The sequence below is a fragment of the Cystoisospora suis genome (assembly GCF_002600585.1).
Source record: "Cystoisospora suis strain Wien I chromosome Unknown contig_186, whole genome shotgun sequence".
In the NCBI taxonomy this organism is placed as follows: Eukaryota; Apicomplexa; class Conoidasida; order Eucoccidiorida; family Sarcocystidae; genus Cystoisospora; species Cystoisospora suis.
The window spans coordinates 71,132-90,960 of record NW_027152988.1 but is presented as its reverse complement, the minus strand read 5'-3'; the positions used below and the strand labels follow the sequence as shown (position 1 = coordinate 90,960).

The 19,829-nt window shown below is 47.8% G+C and overlaps 3 protein-coding genes across 3 annotated transcripts; all 3 read right to left on the bottom strand.

Annotated features, from left to right (window-relative positions):
• Positions 1-35: 35 nt before the first annotated feature.
• On the bottom strand, positions 36-8,958 carry CSUI_000476 (ap2 domain transcription factor ap2v-2; the record flags this gene model as incomplete). Its single annotated transcript, XM_068060710.1, has 3 exons — positions 36-2,782; positions 3,434-5,997; positions 6,471-8,958. Coding segments are annotated over 3 exons (7,797 nt in total), but the record flags the coding sequence as incomplete, so codon positions are not given.
• Positions 8,959-14,467: 5,509 nt separating this feature from the next.
• On the bottom strand, positions 14,468-15,447 carry CSUI_000475 (uncharacterized protein). Its single transcript, XM_068060709.1, has one exon. It carries the CDS (start codon positions 15,438-15,440, stop codon positions 15,195-15,197), a length of 246 nt encoding a protein of 81 aa, XP_067927301.1. The 5' UTR covers positions 15,441-15,447; the 3' UTR covers positions 14,468-15,194.
• A 2,064-nt stretch (positions 15,448-17,511) lies between these two features.
• Positions 17,512-18,491, bottom strand: CSUI_000474 (glutathione s-transferase; the record flags this gene model as incomplete). The annotated part of the gene is made up of 4 exons (XM_068060708.1): positions 18,352-18,491; positions 17,788-18,295; positions 17,683-17,732; positions 17,512-17,626 (listed from the first exon to the last, which is right to left on the bottom strand). The coding sequence occupies exons 2-4, from the start codon at positions 18,241-18,243 to the stop codon at positions 17,512-17,514; spliced, it is 621 nt and encodes a 206-aa protein (XP_067927300.1). The 5' UTR covers positions 18,244-18,295; positions 18,352-18,491.
• Between the last annotated feature and the right edge of the window lie 1,338 nt (positions 18,492-19,829).

Here is a 19,829-nt window from a genome sequence, read left to right as displayed (position 1 = left end):
TATCTCACCTCTTGGTCTCTGTCCTTCTCTTTCTTCTTCTCCCTTCCCTTGATCTTCATCCTTTGCCCCTACTCCCAGACTTCTCCTTTCTAGCAGACTGCTACTACTGCTACTACGATGAGGAGCAGGAAAAGGAGAAGGACTCGAGCTATCAACCCCATGCCTAGTCAAAGGATGACCGCGAAGATTTCTGTGAAAGACCCTGACTGCATCGGAAGCACCTGCATTCATGAGACAGCTAGACCTTGTAGATAGAGAGAGATGGGAGTCTTCTAAACTCATTCTTCTACTTGTTCTACGCGATTCTTCATCCTGTGCAAGATGGGTTTGAAGGGAGGGGGGAAGTGATGTAGTGTGAACAAGACTTGTCTCCTTATCATTCATCTGCGCTTTACCGTCCTTCTCTGGAAGGAGAGTGTCTTCTTCCTGTTGATCTTGTTCCCCTTCCTCTCTTCGTTTTCTTCCTCCTCTTGTCCTTAGTGCATGTCCTTCTTCCTCTCTTCTTCTCCTTTCTTGTCGAGGGGATGGGGCTCTTATTCCTCTTCCCCCTCTCCCACTGTATGTGCTTATCGGGTCATCTCCTTTACTTGTCTTCATATCTCTTTCCGAGGATGGCGTTTCTCTTCCTCGTCTTCTTCCTATTCTTCTTGTTCTTCTTTCTCCTTCTTCTCCTAGAATCTCAAATGGCTTCACTTCTCTTCCTTCATGCCCGACTCCTCCTCCTTGTCCCATCTTGGTATCATCTGAAGCCCTGGAGACAGATGATCTTGAAGAAAACGACGAGGAAGAAAAACAACGACCCACCTTGGTCCCGTTCTCTTCTTCGCACACTTCTTCTCTCGTCGCACCTGGACCTGTCTTTCTTTCTTCGTCCTTCCCTTCTTCAACGCCATTCATTATCACCTTCTCCTCCTCCTCTTTCTCAGTCTTTCTTTTCTTCCTCTCACACGAGGAGCCTTCTGATGAGAATGCTGACGATGAGGAGAGCTCTTCATCCTCATGACGATGGGGGGAAAAGAAAAGAAGGTTACTACTACTTCTATTCCTAGGACTCGTCTCTCCTTCCCTCTCTCTTTCATTCCTGCTCTCTCTATTCCCTCCTTCTCCTTCGCTGGAAAGCTTTCCCTCCGAGTCTTCTTCTTCTTCTCCTTTAGACTTATCACTCCCACCGCTACTCCTACTAAAACTACTACTACTACTACCACTACCATGACTCTTACTCGGTGTAGAAGGACCAGGCGTTCTAGCCGGACTCCTTCTTCTTCTTCTTCGTCCTCCACTTGCAATAGTAGTAGTAGTAGTTGTTGTTGTACTAGGAGTAGTGCTAGTAGTAACAAGCGTAGTCGTAGTCGTCGTAGGGGTAGTAGTCGTATGACTATGACTACTACTACCGCCGCGGCTATCACTCCTAGAATGACTTCTACTACTACTGCTAGTGCAAGAAGGAGTATGATGGGTACTATGAGCAGTGCTAGTACTACTATTACTATTATTCGTCTGATTCTTGGACTGAGACCTCTTATCTTCACGACTATGACTATGACTACTATCCGTGTCATGGCTATAATGATCAGGATCGGGAGAATGGGGATCTGTTTCTCCAGAGCTTCTTCTTCTTCTTCGTCTTCCTCTCCTTCTTCTTTGTAAGCCTTGATTTGGAGCTGTCGATGTGAGGTGTGTGGGGTGGCAAGGATTTCCTTGAAGGGAAGAAGAAGGAGATGACACTCCACCTTCTGTCTGACTTCGAAGTTCTCTAAGAGAAAGTCTTCCTCTTCCTCTTCTTCTTCTATACCGACGAGTCTCAGGAGGCGTTAAAGACGATGAAGACGACGAAGAAGAACAGAGATCATCTCCATCTGGAGGTGTACCTACACTTTCATCTTCTTCATCTTCATCATCTCTTTCTCCTTCTTTTCCTCCCATAACAGTTTGCATAGGATGTCTTCTTCTTCTTCCTCTCTGCTCTTCGTTATCATTCATCTTGTTGTCGAGAGTCTCTCTTTCGTGCTTTTCTTCTTCTGCTCCTTCGTTTTTCCCTTGTTCTTCTCCTCCTATTGTAGCTACTCTCGACACTGGGGCTGCAGCCTCCTCCTTCACTGGAGAAGATGAAGAAGAAGGGATAGAACTTCTGTCTTGTTTCTTCGGTTCAGAAGAGGATTCCGAGTAAGAAGAAGAAGAGGAGGAAGAAGAGGAAGAAGAAGAAGAACGGGCAACACGAGGTCCATCTTCATCTTCGTCAACTTGTTCTTTCTTAACCTTAGCAGTCGCGTGGAGCTCCACCATACCCTCTGTACTACCTTTCTTTCTTACTTCTTCCAAAACACAAGATACCCCACTCTTGCTACTACTATGACTACTGCTATTAGGAGAGGAAAGAGGATCATGGCTACCTTGTCCTTTGTCTTCCACTTCTTCTTCTCCTTTTTTATCTTTTCCTTTCTCTTCTTCTCTTTCTTCTTCGTCTTGTTCTCGCCTCTCTCGCATGATTTCTTCATTGCTTTCCTTCTCCCCACATGCCACATCATTCTTCTTCTTATCTCGAGTACTACTACTACTACTCCCACCCCCACCTCGAGCAGCCTGTTCTTCTTCTCCTCCCCGACGACTAGGAGGGGTGAGAACTTCTTTGTTCTTCTCTTCCTCTTCTCTTTCTCTCTCTCTTTCTCTGCGTTCCTCTAAGAGCTTCAGCACTTCGGCGCGCACGTCTCCCTTCCAGGCATGTCGCTGAAGGATAGCCTGACGGCGAGCTTCCTCGAACCCGAGCTGCTTTGCACTGAAGTATCTGAACGGAGAAGGATAAAGAAGAAGAAGACGAAGACAGCGAAGAAGATGATGAGGAGATGTGGAGAAAGTCAAAGAGGAAGGGCCAAGAAAGATGAAGAAGGACGATATCGATAGAGGGGAGACAGTGAAAGAGAGAGAGGGAATCTTCTGGTATGTCAATCTCAAGTGAACTAACTGACTAGATATACTACATGGGGGGACTTAACGCAAAGTCGGCGAGAGCCCTACCCATACATTCGAATGTTATAGACATACACACATCTCGCATATACGTCACCTAAGAGAGATAGAGAGAGATTACAAGTAGATAGATAAAGATAGATAGATAGATGGAAAGATAGATTAAAGATAGATTGAAGAGAAATAGATAGATAGATAGATACACCGTTTCTGTCCTCCAAATGAGAGTAGATCCACATGAAGATCTTTGTGTATGACGCTGGAGGATCTGGATATCGAGAATAGACCCCTAAGCTCTCACTGGGCGCTCTCCCTCGCAAGCCATCGACCACCACACCCGAATATGAATACGCTCTATCCATCAGGTGTCCAAATCCACCGTGTGGAATGCAGATCGTACGAAAGAGAAGGAATAGAAAGAGCGAGATAAAGAGAGACAACGAGAGAGGAGCTTTCTTTCTTTCCTTACTTGCAGATTTGTTTTCCTGCATCCATCTTGCTACATATCCAATAGCGACTAGTACGGCAGAAGGCCACACCTCGAACTCGTTCAAATTCAGCATATGGATCAATAGGAAGAAGAGGCGAAGAAGACGAAGGAGAAGACGACAGACTCGTCTTCGTTGTTCCATCCTTTCGACTTGTATTCCGTGATGATGCTGTATATACACCCGAAGAAGTAGTTGTTTCCCCTCCTCCTTTGTCTTCTCCCTTTCTATAACTTGGAGACAAGCCGTCGCCCCCTCGAGCTTCTCCATCAGTTCCATCACGACCTCGCAGACGTGAAGAAGAAGACATCTGGCTAGCTGCTGTGGAGACCACATGATAACACCAAGGGGGAAGAAGCGGTTGTAGACACGCTCGATCATGAGTGAGAGCTAGACGCGTGTCTGCCCGAGACTTACCACTTCTCGCCTCAGGCGTAGATGAGGGAGAAAAAGACGAAGAGGAGAAAGAAGAGTCTGAGAAAGATGATGAGGTAGAACTGAGTCTTCTCACTGGAAAAGGAGATGAAATAGAAGAAGAAGAAGAAAGAGGTGTCTGGAGAGTTTGAGATGGATACGTTGAGGGATTATAACGACAAAGATGATGAAGAAGACAAGGGGGACAGAAAGGATCAAAAAAGTAAGGGAGAGAAAGAAAAGAAGAAGACGACGAAGAAGAAGGAAGGGAAGAAGATGAAGACGAAGAGGATGGCATCCAAGCACTTTCTGGGAGAGGTTCTCCTAAGACAACGAGCCATCGATCAGACTGAAGCCCGTCACTTCGAGATGGAGGGGAAGATGATGAAGAAGGGGAGGAAAGCATGCAAGATGAAGAAGAGGAAGATGAAGAAGACGAAGAAAGATAGGGAGACGGGGACGGCTGAGACAAATAAGAGGACGAAGAAGGTGTGGGAGTATTAACGAGATGAGACGACAATGAGGATGAAGAAGAAGAAGTGATGGATGAAGACAAAGAGAAAGAAGAGGAAGCCGAAGAAGAAGAAGAAGAAATGAATCGAGAACGGCGTGTAGGGTGATGATATCCCCCTAGACTTAGATGATGAGAAGACGGCTGAGGGGTGGAGGTAGCATGAGGAGCATTCGTGGTCGTCGTTGAAGAAGGATCTTTTGTGGACTTACTTGCTTCCGAGATAGAAAGCATATGAGTAGAGGCGACATCACAAGCTGCTTCATAAGTATCATCTAAGAGACGTTTATAATACTCGATCATCATCTTCTCCACCCCCTGAGAATCTGTCTTGCCACTCTCTCCCGCAAACATATCTTCAATCAAAAAAGAAGATGAAGAAGGACGTGAAGAAGATGAAGAGAGACGTGAAGTGGCGGTGATAGAAGGACGAGGATGACGTCGAAGCCATGAGGAAAGAGCAGGGCCAGGCGTTAGAAATCTTTCTCCTGTTGGGGATCTTCCTATAGCTTCACCACCATCTTGACCTAAACTCTTGGCCTTGCAAGAAGAAGAAGAAGAAACAGAAGAAGAATCAACGGAGACAGAGGCTGGCACGAACGTAGAAGACGACGAAGAAGAAGACGAAGGAATAAGAGACATAGGAGGAGAAGGCGAGGAGAATAACGATAAAGAAGAAGTCTCTCTCAGGGGCTTGATATCTAGCAAATCAAAAGAAGAAGAAGGAGTAGATGAGAGTTCTTTCAAAGCATTACAGACATGTGAGGGGATCGGAGAGAGTAAAGAGGGATATGGCGAACGTGAAGGAAGTGATGATGTCTCAGATAAACCACCGTAAGAAGCAGAAGAAGAAGAGAGAGGGGAGGTAGTATTGTCCTCCTGAATCTTAGTAGCCGAAGAAGAAGAAGATGAAGATCCTGAGGATGTTTGAGGTGTATTGACTGGACCTAACTGTTCATGACACTCCTCTCCTCTAACGGGTGAAGAACGCGATGAGGAAGATGAGGAAGAAGACGATGCCAAGATTCTTCTCTTAGGCGATGAAGGGCCATCACGTCCTCTCTTCTCTGTCTCTTCCTCCTCCTCTTCTTCTATACTTTTTCTTTGGTCGGGAGTCATAACCTTCTTCTGAAGAGATTCACTCGCTTTCTTTCCTTTCAAACTCTCTTCATCTTCTTGTACGACTTTCCCTCTGTCAGCGTTTCCTCTTTCTGTTTCTTCGTCTTCTCTTTCCTTACCACGTTTGTCATCCTCTCTCGTTGATCTTCTTCCTTCCTTCTCAACGGAGACACCCATCTCTTCTCTCTTCTCTCCTAGATCCGCAACAGAAGGAGAAGATAAGAATGAAGAAGAAGCCTTCTTCTCAACTTCAGTCATAGGCATCTCCTTAGAAGAAGAAACAGACGATGATGATGATGATGGGGACGAAGAGAGGAAGGGACCCATGCGAGCAGCAAAAGAAGGAGAAGAAGAAGACTGCTGATATCCGTTTGTAAAAAGGATCTCTCCTTCCATATGCTTGCCGTTCGCTAGGTTCCTATCATCATCACTGGCCTTCTCTCCCTCTTGAAAAGAAGAGAGAAGATCTCTGTAAATTACAGGCTGCTGTGCCCGTAGACGCTGTGAATGAAACCATCAGAACAGAAAAGAAAACAGTTTTCTATCTATGTGTGTAAAGAAAGTCTCTTTTCTTCTTTCTTCTACACAAGATCCAGAGGTACCGTCTTTAAGACAGACGACATCGGCGGCGATGATGGTGATGCTGATGGTGTCTAGACATACACGACTGGCTAGCTGAGACGAGGATAGGGGGAGGGGGGGGACACACTGAGAATGTGAAGCTGTGGCGGGTTTCTAAATCGAAGCAGATACACCCCTCTACATACACTGACAGATACCGACGTAAAGACTCCTAGATAGATAGATATGACGTCAAGCTTCCATTGGCCGTCTTCATAGGCGGGAAGAGATGAGACTCGACACTTCGATGAGAATGAAGAAGAAGACACCTACACTAACAGTACAAAGAGACAACCTGGAGAGATAAGAATGGGGCTAGATATCTGAAAAGAGGGAAAGTTACCTCGGCCTACCTGGATCCAGACTAAGGCATCACTAAGAGCTTCCCTAAGAAAAGACAACCTCATGAGCTGTCTATACACCACACGCCGGACGCGGAATCTCAACAGCTCTTGTCGCCTTCTTAGTTTCGTGAAGAGAAAAGAGCGGAGTGCAAACATCCCTCCTAGAACTGCCTTATGATCTATAGCAGCTGCAGTAGAAGATGCCGATGAAGAAGATAAAGAAGATAAAGATAAAGAAGAAGAAGAAGTCAAACAAGATGGTGACGAGGACAGACCAGGTGACCATGCTAACGACGAAGAAGATAAAGAAGACGCCGAAGAAGAAGATAGAGTAGAAGACAACACAGAAGACGAAGGGGATGAAAGTAGCATTGGATCAAGGAGATTCGGTGTAACCGAGGTCCCTGCATTCATATCTCTGTCTTTTCCTTTCTCTCTTTCTATCATTTCAAACGTCTGTTTTCCTGAAGGATCATCTTCACTCCTTCCAGGAATATTCTTCTTCTGGAATCTTGAGGGGATCTTCTTAAGCTCAGCTTCTTGACTGTCCTCCTCTCCTTTTTCCTTTCTTCCTCTTTCTCTTCTTCGAGTTTCACTTTCACACCTCTCTTGGTAACTCATCTTACCGTGATCTTTCTTCTTCCTCTGCTCCTCCTCGTTGTCTAAAGACTTCTCTTGAAAGGTGTTGTTCATCGTGCATTCTCTATCAAGAGACAGGGCTATCGTGTTTTCCTCTCTGCTTCTATTCGAATGTTGTACTCGCCTTTTGTCCGTCTCACCAGCGACTGTTTCCGCCGATATGCTCCGTGGATGACTGGCCTTCGTCTTCTTCATCATCTTCTCTTCTTCTTCCTCTTCATCTTCTTCCTTATCGTGATGTCTGTTAGATTCAGCACGTCTTTCTGCTTGTAACGATTCTTTCCCCTTATCCATCTCAGTTGTGAGAGGAACAGCATCTCTCGTCTTCTTAAATCTCTTCCTCTTCTCATCTCTATTAAGTTTACCGTCTTCATCTCCTTCTTCTACTTCTTCTTGCACCCCTTTTACATCCTTCTCCAGATCAGCATAGTCCTCGTCACGATTCTTATCATGTTCTTTCTCTTCATCTTCTTCATCGTCTTTCTCTTCTTGTTCCTCATCACCGGCCTTCCTTCTCCTGTTTCCTTTCTCTTCCTCTCTTTCCCTCTGACCCCCTGACTGTCTCTCTTGCCCTTCCACACGAGATCTTCCGTGAAGACTTCCCCCTTCACTTCGGTTTCTTCTCTCTCTTCCTTCTGGTGCTGTGACGTCAACGGTAGCTCTGCTGAAACAGTGAACATCCGATTCGTCAGAGAAAGAAGAGGGAAGAACTCCTAATCGATATAGAGCTTCTTCGAGAAGTCTCTGGACACGTGCACGTTGATACAGGTCTACCCGATGTTGTAAGAGTCTCTCTGCTATCCTCATCCAGCTTCTTCTTCCTCTTCTTTTGCGTCCCTTCGAGAAAGAAGAAGACGAAGATGAGGTGGAAGAGGAAGAGAACGGAGAAGAGGAAGAAGAAGAGGAAGGAGGAGGAAAGAAAGGGAAAGGGTAAGATCGCTGTAGAAGACGAAGAAGAAGAATGAGCTGTGTTTGGACCTCCGAGCGTTTACGTATCTTCCGATAGCATTCTCGACAATGAGGAACAGGCGAAGATTTCTTCTCTCCATTCTTAAGAGAAAAGGAATACGGAGCGGTAGAGAATAAGGAACCTTGCATCAAGAAAGCAGAAGGAGAAGGATGAGAAGGAGTCGTTTGACCAAGATTCTCCTGTGTTTTCTTCTCTTCTTCTTTCTTTCCTGTCTCTTCTCTTCTCTCTGGTCCCCCCTTCTGGAGTTCCACACGCTTATTGTCCTCTGTGTGACCTGACGAAGAAAGAAGGTTCTTCTCACCTTCTTCCCTGGCCGCCTCGAGGGATGTGGGCCATTGCATGCGAACGTCTTCTTTTTCTTCTTTCCCCCTGACGTGATTGAAGCTAGGATGACGATGATGATGATGATGACGATCTCCGCCGCGTGGAGGGGAGGAGAGAGATACCTGGGACGAAGAAGAAGAAGAAAGAAGACCCACAAGACTCTCTGCTTCTTCTTTTTTCTTGATCTCTCTTTCACAAGTGCTGAAGGGAGATGATATTCCTCTCACTGGATCGGAGTCGGGTTCTTCTACGTATTCTTCCTCCTTGTCAATCTGACGGTTTTCTCTCGCTTGATGTATCTTCTCCTTTTCTTCTTCTTCTTTGTCCTCTCTTTCTTGAGTTCTTCTCCTCTGAGAAGAAACTGATACAGAAAAACGACGAGGATCTCTATCTTCATCTCCTTCTTTCCTCCTTCTTCTTTGGCTCTCTGTTCTTCTCTCTCCTTCTTCATCTTCAACCACCTCTTCTCCCTTCTTCTTCTTTCCATCCTTAACGTCTATTTTATCATCTCCTCCTTTCTCCTCTTCTTTCACTTTCTCACCTTCACTCCTCTCACCTCTTCCTTCTTTTTCTTCTTCTCTTTGCCTTCCACCTGTCTCCTTCCCAACTCCTTCAGTCTCCTCTTGTCTCCTTTCCCCCCTGCCCGGAGGTAAAGACGTATCATTTCTTCCTAGACTATAACTCGGATGAAGAGGGAGAGGGAGAAAATCTCCTTTAGGGCCCATTTGAGAAAGAAGAAAGGGGAAGGGACTAATAGTAGGAGAAGAAGAAGTCGTTCTCTCTCTCGATCCTTTGTCAAAGGAAGATACAGACGGCCTCTCCCCCTTATCTCCATCGACTCTAAGAGGAGAAGACGAAGAGAAGGGGAAGAGCTCTTGATATGACAAACGAGGAGAAGACAAAGTCTGGGACTTGAGAGACTGATGCAAAGACAAAGGAAGGGGAAGAGGTGGTCTCGCTCGACATGTTTCGTCTTCTCCTTGGTGTGCGAATCGAAGCTGAGGTGCCGAAAGTTCTCTTTCTATCCTTCTTCTTTCCTTCCTCTCGTCTTCTTCTGCTCTGAGATCTCTAGAAGACAGTACTACGTCCTTTCTCTGTTGTAGTGTCTTGGACCGAGAAACACTATTCGAGAAAGAAGAAGAAAAGGGAGCAGAAGGGAGCGGAGAACGAGGAAAGAATCTCTTTGGCTGGCAACTGCCAAAGAATGTTAAAGGTAGACAAGAAGATGAGGAAAACGCCCCTCCTAGACTTGTCGAGTTGGTGCTACTGTCGATCTCATCATTGTCATCATCTGCAAGGAGATCTTTATAGAATTGAAGCACTTCTTCTTCGTCGTCGTCTCCTTGTTCTTCTTCTCGTTCTCCCTTCACTTCTCCTTCTCCCACGACTGGTCCACCTCCCCCCCGACGCGTCCTATTATGTAGGAGGAGGTTCGTAGATTCCTTTAGCATCTCTCTCTCCATCCTGACTTTTTCTTCTCCTTCTGTCTCAAGATCTCGGAGATGTTTTGTATTCTCCTTATCTTGTTCTTTCTCTCTCTCCTTTCGTCGATCTTCTTCATCTTCTTCACGTGCTACTGATATCATCGCATCTCTTGAGAGAAACAACTTTCTATCATGCGTCTCCTTCTTTTCTAAACTCTGATCTCTCTTCTTCTCTCGTTCGTTTTCAAGCAAAACATTTAGTAATGGCAGTGAAACTCCTCCACTTTCATCCGTTCTGTGATGCGTTGCTTCACGAGATCTAGTTGCCTCATAAGTCTTTTCCTCTCTTTCATTCTTCATAGCAGTCGACAAAGAATCTAGACAAGGGAGGGACAAATGACAACGCTGTGTTAGGTGTGTATTGTGATGATGACCAACTGCATGCAAAGACTTCAGAACCGCGACGACTCTTGAAGCCATCTCTTCTCTCATATCTAAGACATCACAAATATCTGGATACTGAAGCAGTCCTCTCTTCTTTCCTTCTTGATCTTGATGGAAGGAATCAGAAAAGGTTCTTTCTCCTCGTTGCTTTTCTCCCTGGAATAAGAGGGGGGTCGTCACGGCGGTTGTTGAGGTGTACATACACCCCGGTCTTCTTGGTCTAGTATGACAACCATGGGGATGTGGATGGGGGGGACAAGAGTGGATTCTATAAGAACTACTATCCTCACAAAGATCTCTGATCACTTGTTGACCTTCATTGTGGCATCCGTCTTCTTTCTCAGGATCTCTCCGAGATGGAGATAAGTTTGAATATCCACAAATCCCACATGCGGGAATTACCATATCACTTGTGCTCCTACTAGGAAAGATGCTACTTGTAGTCTTCTCCTTTCCTAAAAGAGAACGACTCTGGTTGTCTTTGTTTACGTTCCCCCACCTCTCCCCTTCACTCTGATTCTCATGCCAGCTATCTGTCTCATCATGCTGAAGACGTTGCGTCAGATCATCAGAAGGTCTATGTGTGTCATGATCGGTTCTTAAGGCACGTTTTCTTCTATCCAATCTTCTTCTTTCTCCTTCATAAGATCTCCTCCATGAGATGTCATCTGGATAGACACCTTCATGAGAAATCCCGCCTGTTGATCGAACTCCCGAAGAAGCGGAGAACGACAAACAAGGAGATGAAGGTATGAACAGATCTCCTTCTTCCAAGAACCCTTCTTCTTCTTCATCTTTCTCTCCTTCTCTGTCTTCTTGTTCTTCTTCCGACACTTCTTTCTGGACTTCATCTAAAGCACACCACAAAGCCGTCAAAGCAAGGAGAGAAGAAGGTGAAGAAGAAGAAGAGGACAAGGAGGAGGAAGAAGAGGCGAGAGAGGTCGATTCGGATGAAGACCGCAACGGTGACGGTGAAATCGCCCTTCGATCTCGTGAAGAAGAATCATGATTGAAATCTCCTAGACACTTTGCAGAGAGAGGAAGAGGTCCATACCGTTTTCTTCGTTCTTCTCTCTCAAAAGCTCTTTTCCTAGCAGTCATGATCATTAGATTCCAGGGAGACTTTTTGCCGTTCTTCAAGAAATCATCTTCCTCATCTTCACCATTCTCTTCGTCTTCCTCATCTTCATCCTCCCTATGTCGTCGCTCTTCTTCATCTCCCCCTTCACGGAGATGCCTCCTCTCATCGTTTCTTTTCTTCATCTTCTCTTCTTCTTCCTCCTCTCCTGATGGTTCTTTGACGGCCTCTCCTAGCCTCTCCTCAGAGGCCGCCCTCTTCATTCCCTCGCAGGGGGCACCTCGATTAAGAGACGGGCTCAAGTGACGTTTATCACTGGAGCTCTCTACGCTTGAAGGAAGAAGAGTCTGAGAGGCTGAAAGCATAGAAGAATCCTCTTGTGTCGAAGCAGAAGAGGAAGAAGTAGACCATAGAGTTGATCTCCTATAACAGTGATCAGAAGAAGGAGAAGAAGAAGATGAAGATCGATTTCTTCTCCCTGCGTTATGACTACTATCTGGGGACCCCTTTTGCTCTTTCAGAGGTGAAGCTCTTGCACTGTAACTACTCCCTACTCCCCCTGCTCTCGGTGAACGATAAGGTTGAGAAAGGGGGCTCTGATTCAGAAGAGACGTTCTAGATGAAGAAGAAGAAGGAGACGTGACAGGGGAAGGATGAGTTGCTGAAGAGAGAGAAGAAAAAGAACTTTTGGAGCTGCCTGAAGATGACGAAGAAGAAGGAGATGAAGAAGCTGAGGATGTGACTTGGTAATGGAGAAGAGCATTATTCGCTGCTCTTCTTGTACGATAAGCTACCGGCTGGAAATCGGATACGTCTGAAGTATTGGACGAGACAGACGTAGGAGGAGGCATACTGTGAATGGGGGCCAAGACAGAAGAAGACGACGAAGGTGAAGATGAAGAAAATGACGGGGAAGAAGATAGTAATGAAGAGGAAGAAGACGATGAAGAAGAAGAAGAAGAGGGAGATGAAGAAGAAGATGAGGAGGAGGAGGAAGAAGAAGAAGAGGAAGAAGAAGAAATGATACTGCCAGGTGTAGTTGTTGTCGAGGTCGTCGTTGTACTAGTGATGGGAGTAGAACTCGACGTCGATGCTGAATTCGGAGTAGTGATAAGGGGAGAGACTTCTGATAGAGACACTTGTGAAGAATCGGAGCGAAGAAGAAAAGGATGAGAAAGAGATAAAGAAAATGACGAAGAAGAGCTTGAGGAAGGAGGAGAAGAAGATGAAGAACAAGGAACACGACTATCAGAGAGGGAAGATGAAGGTGCCGAGGAGGCAGAAGGGCATACGACAGGTCGGCGGATTTCCTCTTCTACTTGACGTGTCGATCTTTCATGCGAAGTCGCTTCACTTCTCACCGTAGAAGAAGCAGGAGTAGGAGAAGATAGAGGAGAAGAAGAAGAATTGTCATTCCTCACTTGAACTAAGAGAGAGTCAGAAGATGAGGAAGGACATGAAACAAGTAATAGACGTGAAGTATCTTGAGACTTATTACCTCTCGCATCAGACGGTCTCGAGGGACTGTCTGAATGAGATGGCGACGACGCCAAAGAAGAAGAAGAAGGAAACTTATCTGTTTCATTTACCGGTTTAACAGGAGTCTCAGGAGACAGACAAGCACCGTCAACGAAAGCTCCTCGTGAAGACCCTGTAGCTGTAACTGTACCTAGACATGTGTCGGTCTGAGAACAAGAAAAAGAAGAAGAGGAAGAAGAAGAAGAAGTAGACGAGGAAGAGGAAGAAGAAGAAGTCGACGAGGAAGAGGAAGAAGAAGAAGTCGACGAGGAAGAGGAAGAAGAAGAAGAGGGAATCTCGTCATTTTCCATGATGGCATCTGTATTCCTATTTGGAGGTTGTTCGTCTTTTTGTATATTGCAGAGTGTTTTCTTTTCATCTTCCCTTTGCTCGAGTAGACAAGGAGGAAGTGAAGAAGACGAGAGGACCCTCGATGATGAGAGAAGAGACACCTCGCTAGTAGCACCTTTGTTTTCTCCTTCTTGTCTTTCAGACCTTAGCAGGTGGTCAGAGGAGAGAAGAGCTGCAGACGCAGAAGAAGAAGGGAGTTGAGACGACGACAATGAAGAAGAAGAAGAAAGACTACGGGAAGAAGGTACCCCAGCACTCCTTTGAGCTGGAGGTGTCAAACCAGGAGATCTTGAAGGGTCTGATACAGACCTCGCCTCATCACTTACATCTTCAGTCTGTGGGAGAACAGATGAAGAGCTTTCTTCTTTCCTATTAGCGGCTGCAGAGACAAGAGAAGAAGAGGAAGAAGAGAAAGGAAGAGCTAATGGAACGTTGGACTTGTCACTATTCAAGCTGGCTGTTAGACGAGAGGAACTCCTTGTGGTCATACGTGAGCTTGGGGGATTACTCGTATAACTTCCTAGACTTCGAGAAGGTGAGGTAGGAAAGGCAGGGGCTGTTGCAGGAGAATGTCTTGTAGTTATGATCCTCCTTCTGCCGCTGCCTCCCCCTTCTCTTGTCCCAGCGTCACTTGAAGCACGCGAAGGAGGGTGTGAGAAAGGAACGGAAGAAGAAGAAGAACTGCGTCTCTCTGGAGAATGAGAAGAAGTATGAGAGGAGCCCCCACCTGTGTTCGGATGGGTATCGTGAGAATACTGTTGCTGCGGACTCATATTTTTCCGGTCAGAAAGCTTAGGAAGACTGCGGTTGCCCTGACCCGGGAGAGAGGAATGACGAAGAGAGAGAGATGCACTTGTCTGGCTGAGCGGCGTTAAGGAATGACGACTTGGGAGAAAAGAGAAGGGATCTGAAGTCGTACAATTAGTAGCTGAAGTGTGAAGCTGTCCTTGACACACGATAGAAGGGAGTGACGAAGTAGTCGGAGAGAATGTAGAAGAGGATGAAGAGATATTGATACGAGGAAGATCATCTTCATTATCGTGCACTAAGGGAGGAAGGGGTGGAGATGAATGCTCAGGACACTCTCTAATGGAGAATGACGAAGTCGAAGGCGGAGGCTCTCCCTCTTGTTGTCTATACACATCTTCCGCCATGGTTTCATTCCAAGGATATGATCCTTACTGACACGATCCAACTCTGGTCGAGTTGTTCGGCCCTACTTAGGCCTAATGCAAAGAGAGAGAGAGACGTTTCTAGAGAGTGCACCTTCATACCGGATTTCGCTTCGTTCTTAATCTGCTGAAGACGTTTTTTCTTGTGGTGCCTTCAATGAATACGCCGCAGCATGCGTTAACACCTTTGGCATATGGGGGCGGACATGAGAAGAACGGAAAAACGGAACAACAGAAAGAGAAGAGGACGAGGTCTTGAGAGGACAAAGGAAGCAAACAGGGCGGCGGTCGGGGTAGAAAGAGTTGTAGGTGTCCGGTGCCCTAGTGTAACATGAGATTATGACGAGAGAAAAAAGTCTCTCTGGATATTTCTACAACACGCACTAGAAGAACTGTGGCATGCGGAGCTGTGCGCTGTGGTTTTGTGAAAAAGAACGCGGATAGTCACCAGGTTTGTCTGATGGAGAATGACGAGCTTGAAAAGGAGTGACTTTCTAGGAGAAACATGGGTTACTTTTTTACTGGAAACGATGTTCGCCCAGGAACGAGGAACTGGCGGTGAAAAGAACGGAGAAAAAATAGGTAGAACCCCTCCAAATTCCAGGAAAGACCATATGAAAGAAATACACAAAGAAGTGGAAGAAGAAGCAAGGAAAACAAAGAATTATGGGCATGGCACTGTCCTTTTCAATCCACCCGGCGGAGGTGATGATTGTAACGATTCAGCTGTATAGACACTCGAGATGAGAAAAACAGCTACGTATCAATGATTATACACAAGAGAATATTCAGTGCCTGATTGGAAGAAAAAAGTCAGCCCCAAAAGAAGAAATACAGGGACAGACGGAAAGAAAAAACAATGAATCGAGCGGGGGGAAGAAAAGAGCCGCACACGCGTATGTCACAAGAATGCTTGCTTGATCGTTTGCTCAATGAAACATGGCAAGAGATGTGCGTCAACAAATGCCTGGCGGCCGGGTCACCAAACGAGTAGAGTGAGTCTGTAAGGTGAGAATATCCACTGAAGGGCAAGAAATCATCATCACCACATGAAGGCATGGAAATTCCAAAAGAAAAAAAAAGCTTTCCACATGTATAGTTGTACTAGTTGTGCTACTCATAGTAATAGTAGTAGCAGTGGACGGATGGATAGGTAGATAGATAGGACAGTTGCTGTTACTTGAATTACTAAAAACAACGCTGGTGCTGCCGCTGCTGGTAGAATACGTTGTTTTTGTTGTTATGCACGAGACGTGTAAGTTTACACCACAAGAGAATGCGGTCAGTGTTGCTGCGGCGGATGGACAGCAGAACCGTCGTTAGCGTGGCGATGTATGAGAAAGAGAGCAAGGTGGGAACGCTGGAATACGCTGTTAGACGTGAAAACCTTTTCACATAAAGACGAAAAGTCTACAGGAAGATAAAAAAGACAAATTCAATACTATTTGCTGCTTTGCTCACTGTTATTAGTAGTAGTGTATTGTGGTGGGTCACCTCTGGTCTTATACGCGTGCTACTACTGCTACTACCACAACTGCTGGTATTCATTGCCATCTCGCTACTACTGCTACTACTACTCCTGCTACTCAACAGGACTACTACCAGCAGGACTACTACGCGCGGTCACCCACGCATGTGTGATAACTACACGACGCACAATACCTAGTGAGACCAGCCGGTAGATGTGCTTTTTTTCCCCTCGTGGTCTGAAAAGCGGAGCGAGGAGAAAAAAAAAAATGACTTACGAAAGGAGAAAGCTAGTTCCTTGCTGGCACCTCCGTAGTCCGTCTTTTCTGAAGGGAGCGTCTTACACACTGAGGCTTACTCTCACGGCGGAAACAAGACAAACCTTGGGTAATTGAGTGTAACTGCCCTAGCAGCAGCAAGGTAAGCTTGCGTGCTTGTAGTAGCAGAAGACCGGAGGAAGTGCGGTGTCCTGTTTCGAAGTTTGGCATAGCCTTTGTCGTCACAAGCTCAAGTGCACTTGACAACTTACTCGGTTGGCGGTCAGAACCGCTTTTTTTCGGTGTTGCTGTCGGGGGAAAAACGCTCAAGATTAGTGGCACAGGAGTCGCCTCTTAGTTAAGGCGCTCCACCGGCAAGCCACCATGGGGCACTTATTCCATCAAGGATAATAATGGTCTCTCTTTCGAGTCACTTCTCCGTCCGCTTCGCCCCAGGATTTGTACATCAGCTACTTTTTGCCATGACTGAGCGACCCTCTTGCCTCCCGATTCTTCTCATTGTAGGGGCGTGCCGTCGAAATCCACTTGATTGAACAAAGGATGTGCCCGTCGGGCAGGTGCTGTGATGGAGCCAAATGCCACCCTCGTCACAAAACTCAGTACGCGCTTCTGTTGCTTCCAGAATCCGCTCTGGTTAAGAAATGGTCTTTCTTATCTACCCAGCTCGGGACTTGTCCCGCTGCGCGTGTGAGAATTCATTGGCTACTTCCGCAGCGAACTGCTGTCTACACCGAGTGGCTGCAGAGCATCTGTCGTTCTCACGGCGGGGCTGTCTTTCTTGGAAATCCGCCAAACGCTGCGTAGTGTTTTTTCGGAGTCATGCTGTCGCGGGTGAGACTGGTAAACCATTGCCTACAAGGGGCCAACGCTTTAGCGAACGACAGGCCAAGCCCGGTCGCCAGAATCGCAGAGCACCCACCCATCTGGAAACCTGCTTTGACCGAGATGGGCTGTTGGCACCCCCAGAGTTCGGACTTCGCCGAGCGCGCCTCGCCAGCGTACAGGCACCAATGAGGCTCATTCGGCTTTGCTTGGACATCTGAGAGGGGCAGGCCATGCGTAGACTGTTACCTTTTGCAGCATCTCGAAACACCTCGAAAGCACCGCCAGTAAAGTTTATCCCCGGGGTATGAAAGTTTACGGGTATGACAGGGCTGAGCCATCCGTAACTCAACAGACAAAATCACAGCCCCCCTGCATTATATACAGAAGGAAGTACGTTTGACAAGCCAGTTTTGTGCCGCAACTACCACCAGACAAAAAAAAGATATTCCCTTTTCTAGCGGTGTGCGGCCGCTCGGCCTTGGCGCTGAGCACCGCTGATAACTTCACGGCCCCTTAGGCCCGATAAGCTCTGATTGACCAGCTGGTTCTCCGTCTCCGCCTCAGTACCGATGGGGGGAATCAATAAAGACCCGGATGTTCCGCCTGTGGTACTCGACAGCCTCCGAGTGACGACGCAAGTTCGTGAAGGGTACGAGGCTGCTTTCGCCGAATTCCCTGTAACGCAGGAAATCAGGCCATCGTGCTTCCCCGTCCAAAGTCACGACCTTTACCTGGCAATGGAGGAAGTGCAGGAATAAACAGTGATGTCAGCGACGGAAAACTGAGGCAACTCCTCGTCTCTAGAAGCACAGGAGCACCCATGAGATCGGTCTTACAGACTCGAAAATCCAATTTGCGGGAGGCACGCACTGAGATGGCACCCCGTCATCCGGTCGTTCGAGATGACTTTCCATGGGCAAAGGTGCGCCGTAATCATAATCAGGGACAAGTGAATCCAGGGTCAGCATTAAAGGCAAGACAACCTCCTTGAAGTACTTGGCCTTTGCCCGGTCCTCGCTCAGCTTCTGCTTCGTCCCGCACTGGCACCCGGCCCTCCACAGTGACTGCAATACAGCAAAACTGTAATCGACGACAGAGTCTATCTTGACGCCCTGTGCGGCAGTCTCGCCCATCAGGCCAGTTTTGCGCGCGATGTAGCGCAAAACAGTGCTTGCGCCCGTCATTTCGCATATTCCATCAGAATAGTACGGGAGATTGTCTGGCAGGCCAGCGGCGGCGAACTCATTCCTGAGGAGGCCACGTAACATCGAACGGCCGGCGTGAAACTCCATGTACGGTATGGCCTGGTCGTTAAGAAGCAACCGAATTGCGTCGGCTGAGCCTCTGACGCACAAAGCGTTACCGGACGCCCAACGCCAGCGCGTATCTGATGAACTTACCTGCATTGCAGATAGACCAGAAGATCTTTCTTCACACTACTGCGAGGGCCGACCGAGACTCCTGGGCACAAACCTCCCACCAGTTTTGCAATCCGGTGCACTGCGCGAACGTTCGGCAGCACTATCTCGGAGCGAAATGGTTGCGCGGCGTTGTCCTCAATGTTTGCGCGTGAATCTTGGCTCGGCGCGGCCCGCTGTTGTGTTATGCCAGGATTGCTTGCGGAAAGACCGGTTGAGACGACTGGGGCACACGAGGGTCGTAATGAGGTCTTGTTCCATTTCGGACCCACACCAGGAGCGCGAAGCCGTCCCTCTTCTTGGACTAGAGGCTGAATGCTTCCATGTGTTGCAGGCTGTGCAGTGCACAGCCGTTCCCTGCCCGTATTCGGCTGTGAGTCACTAGGGTTAGCTCCCGCCGAGCAAGTTTCTGTTGTCCAGGCAGCCATCCTGTGAGTCTCGCCAGCCGAGAAACACCAACCCGTGTCCCTCTCGGCGGGGAACAAGTGAGGTAGGGAAGCTTGACAGGTATGAGGAAGCGCAGGGTACTTCTTGTGCACCTCGGTGTCCTCGGCACTGCTGCCGGGGTGCGAGATCTCCGGAGGCGGTTCCGGCGAGGAAGCTTCCTGAGAACTACCACAGCCCATCGCAGAATCCGAGCCCGCTAGATTGTTTACGACGCTGCTGTTCCTTTCTGGAGAAAAAAAAAGGCATTGCTGCACCAGCGACCCCAACATCCCTTTCTCGGCTGTCTGGTTTGCGGTGCCACTTTGGGGGAGAGCAATAGGCGGAAGTGTCGTGCAGCCTTCCCCTGATTCCGTATCTCCGCACGGCAAAGGCAGCCTGGCGGCTTGTGCTGCCTTCTCCACAGAAGAATCTGGCTTGGGCTCCGCCGCGGAGGACAGCGCACGTCGGACGCCAACCGCTTTCGTTTGCTGCAGGTCGCCGGTGCGAGGGCGCTCTAGGATTTTCGTCGCCGACACCAGACCTACCCTAACTGGGGCATGCGGATCCGACAACACTGCGTCGACAGCCACTGTAAAGTCCAGATCTTTCTTGGAAGAAAGGGGGCGTGAGGGGCGATGCTCCTTGAACTCAAGAACCTCCTTCAGGAGTCCGGCGGAGACCGCAGCAGAGCAGTTGCTGGACGATTCGATGGCTGCTTGCGCGCTGCGCGCGGGCAAAGGCAGTGCGACCCTGTTCGCTTCCTGTTGAACAGACGGCTGGGCCTCACAGTCGGATCGACGTGGTGGACCTCGCGCCTCTAATACTTCCTCAACCACCGTTGTTGCCTGCGTAGGCGCGTCCGCACCGCGGACTCTTGGCGTTGCACCTCTAAGAGAAATGGCATCATTCAGAGAGAGAACTGCGAAGGTCCCAGTCACTTCTGGTCGGTCCAGGCTCACACTCCGTGGCCACCCAGGAAGCACAAGCGTTGTTGATGTCGCGGGGGCCGACGCACGAAGGCTTTCGACGGCAAT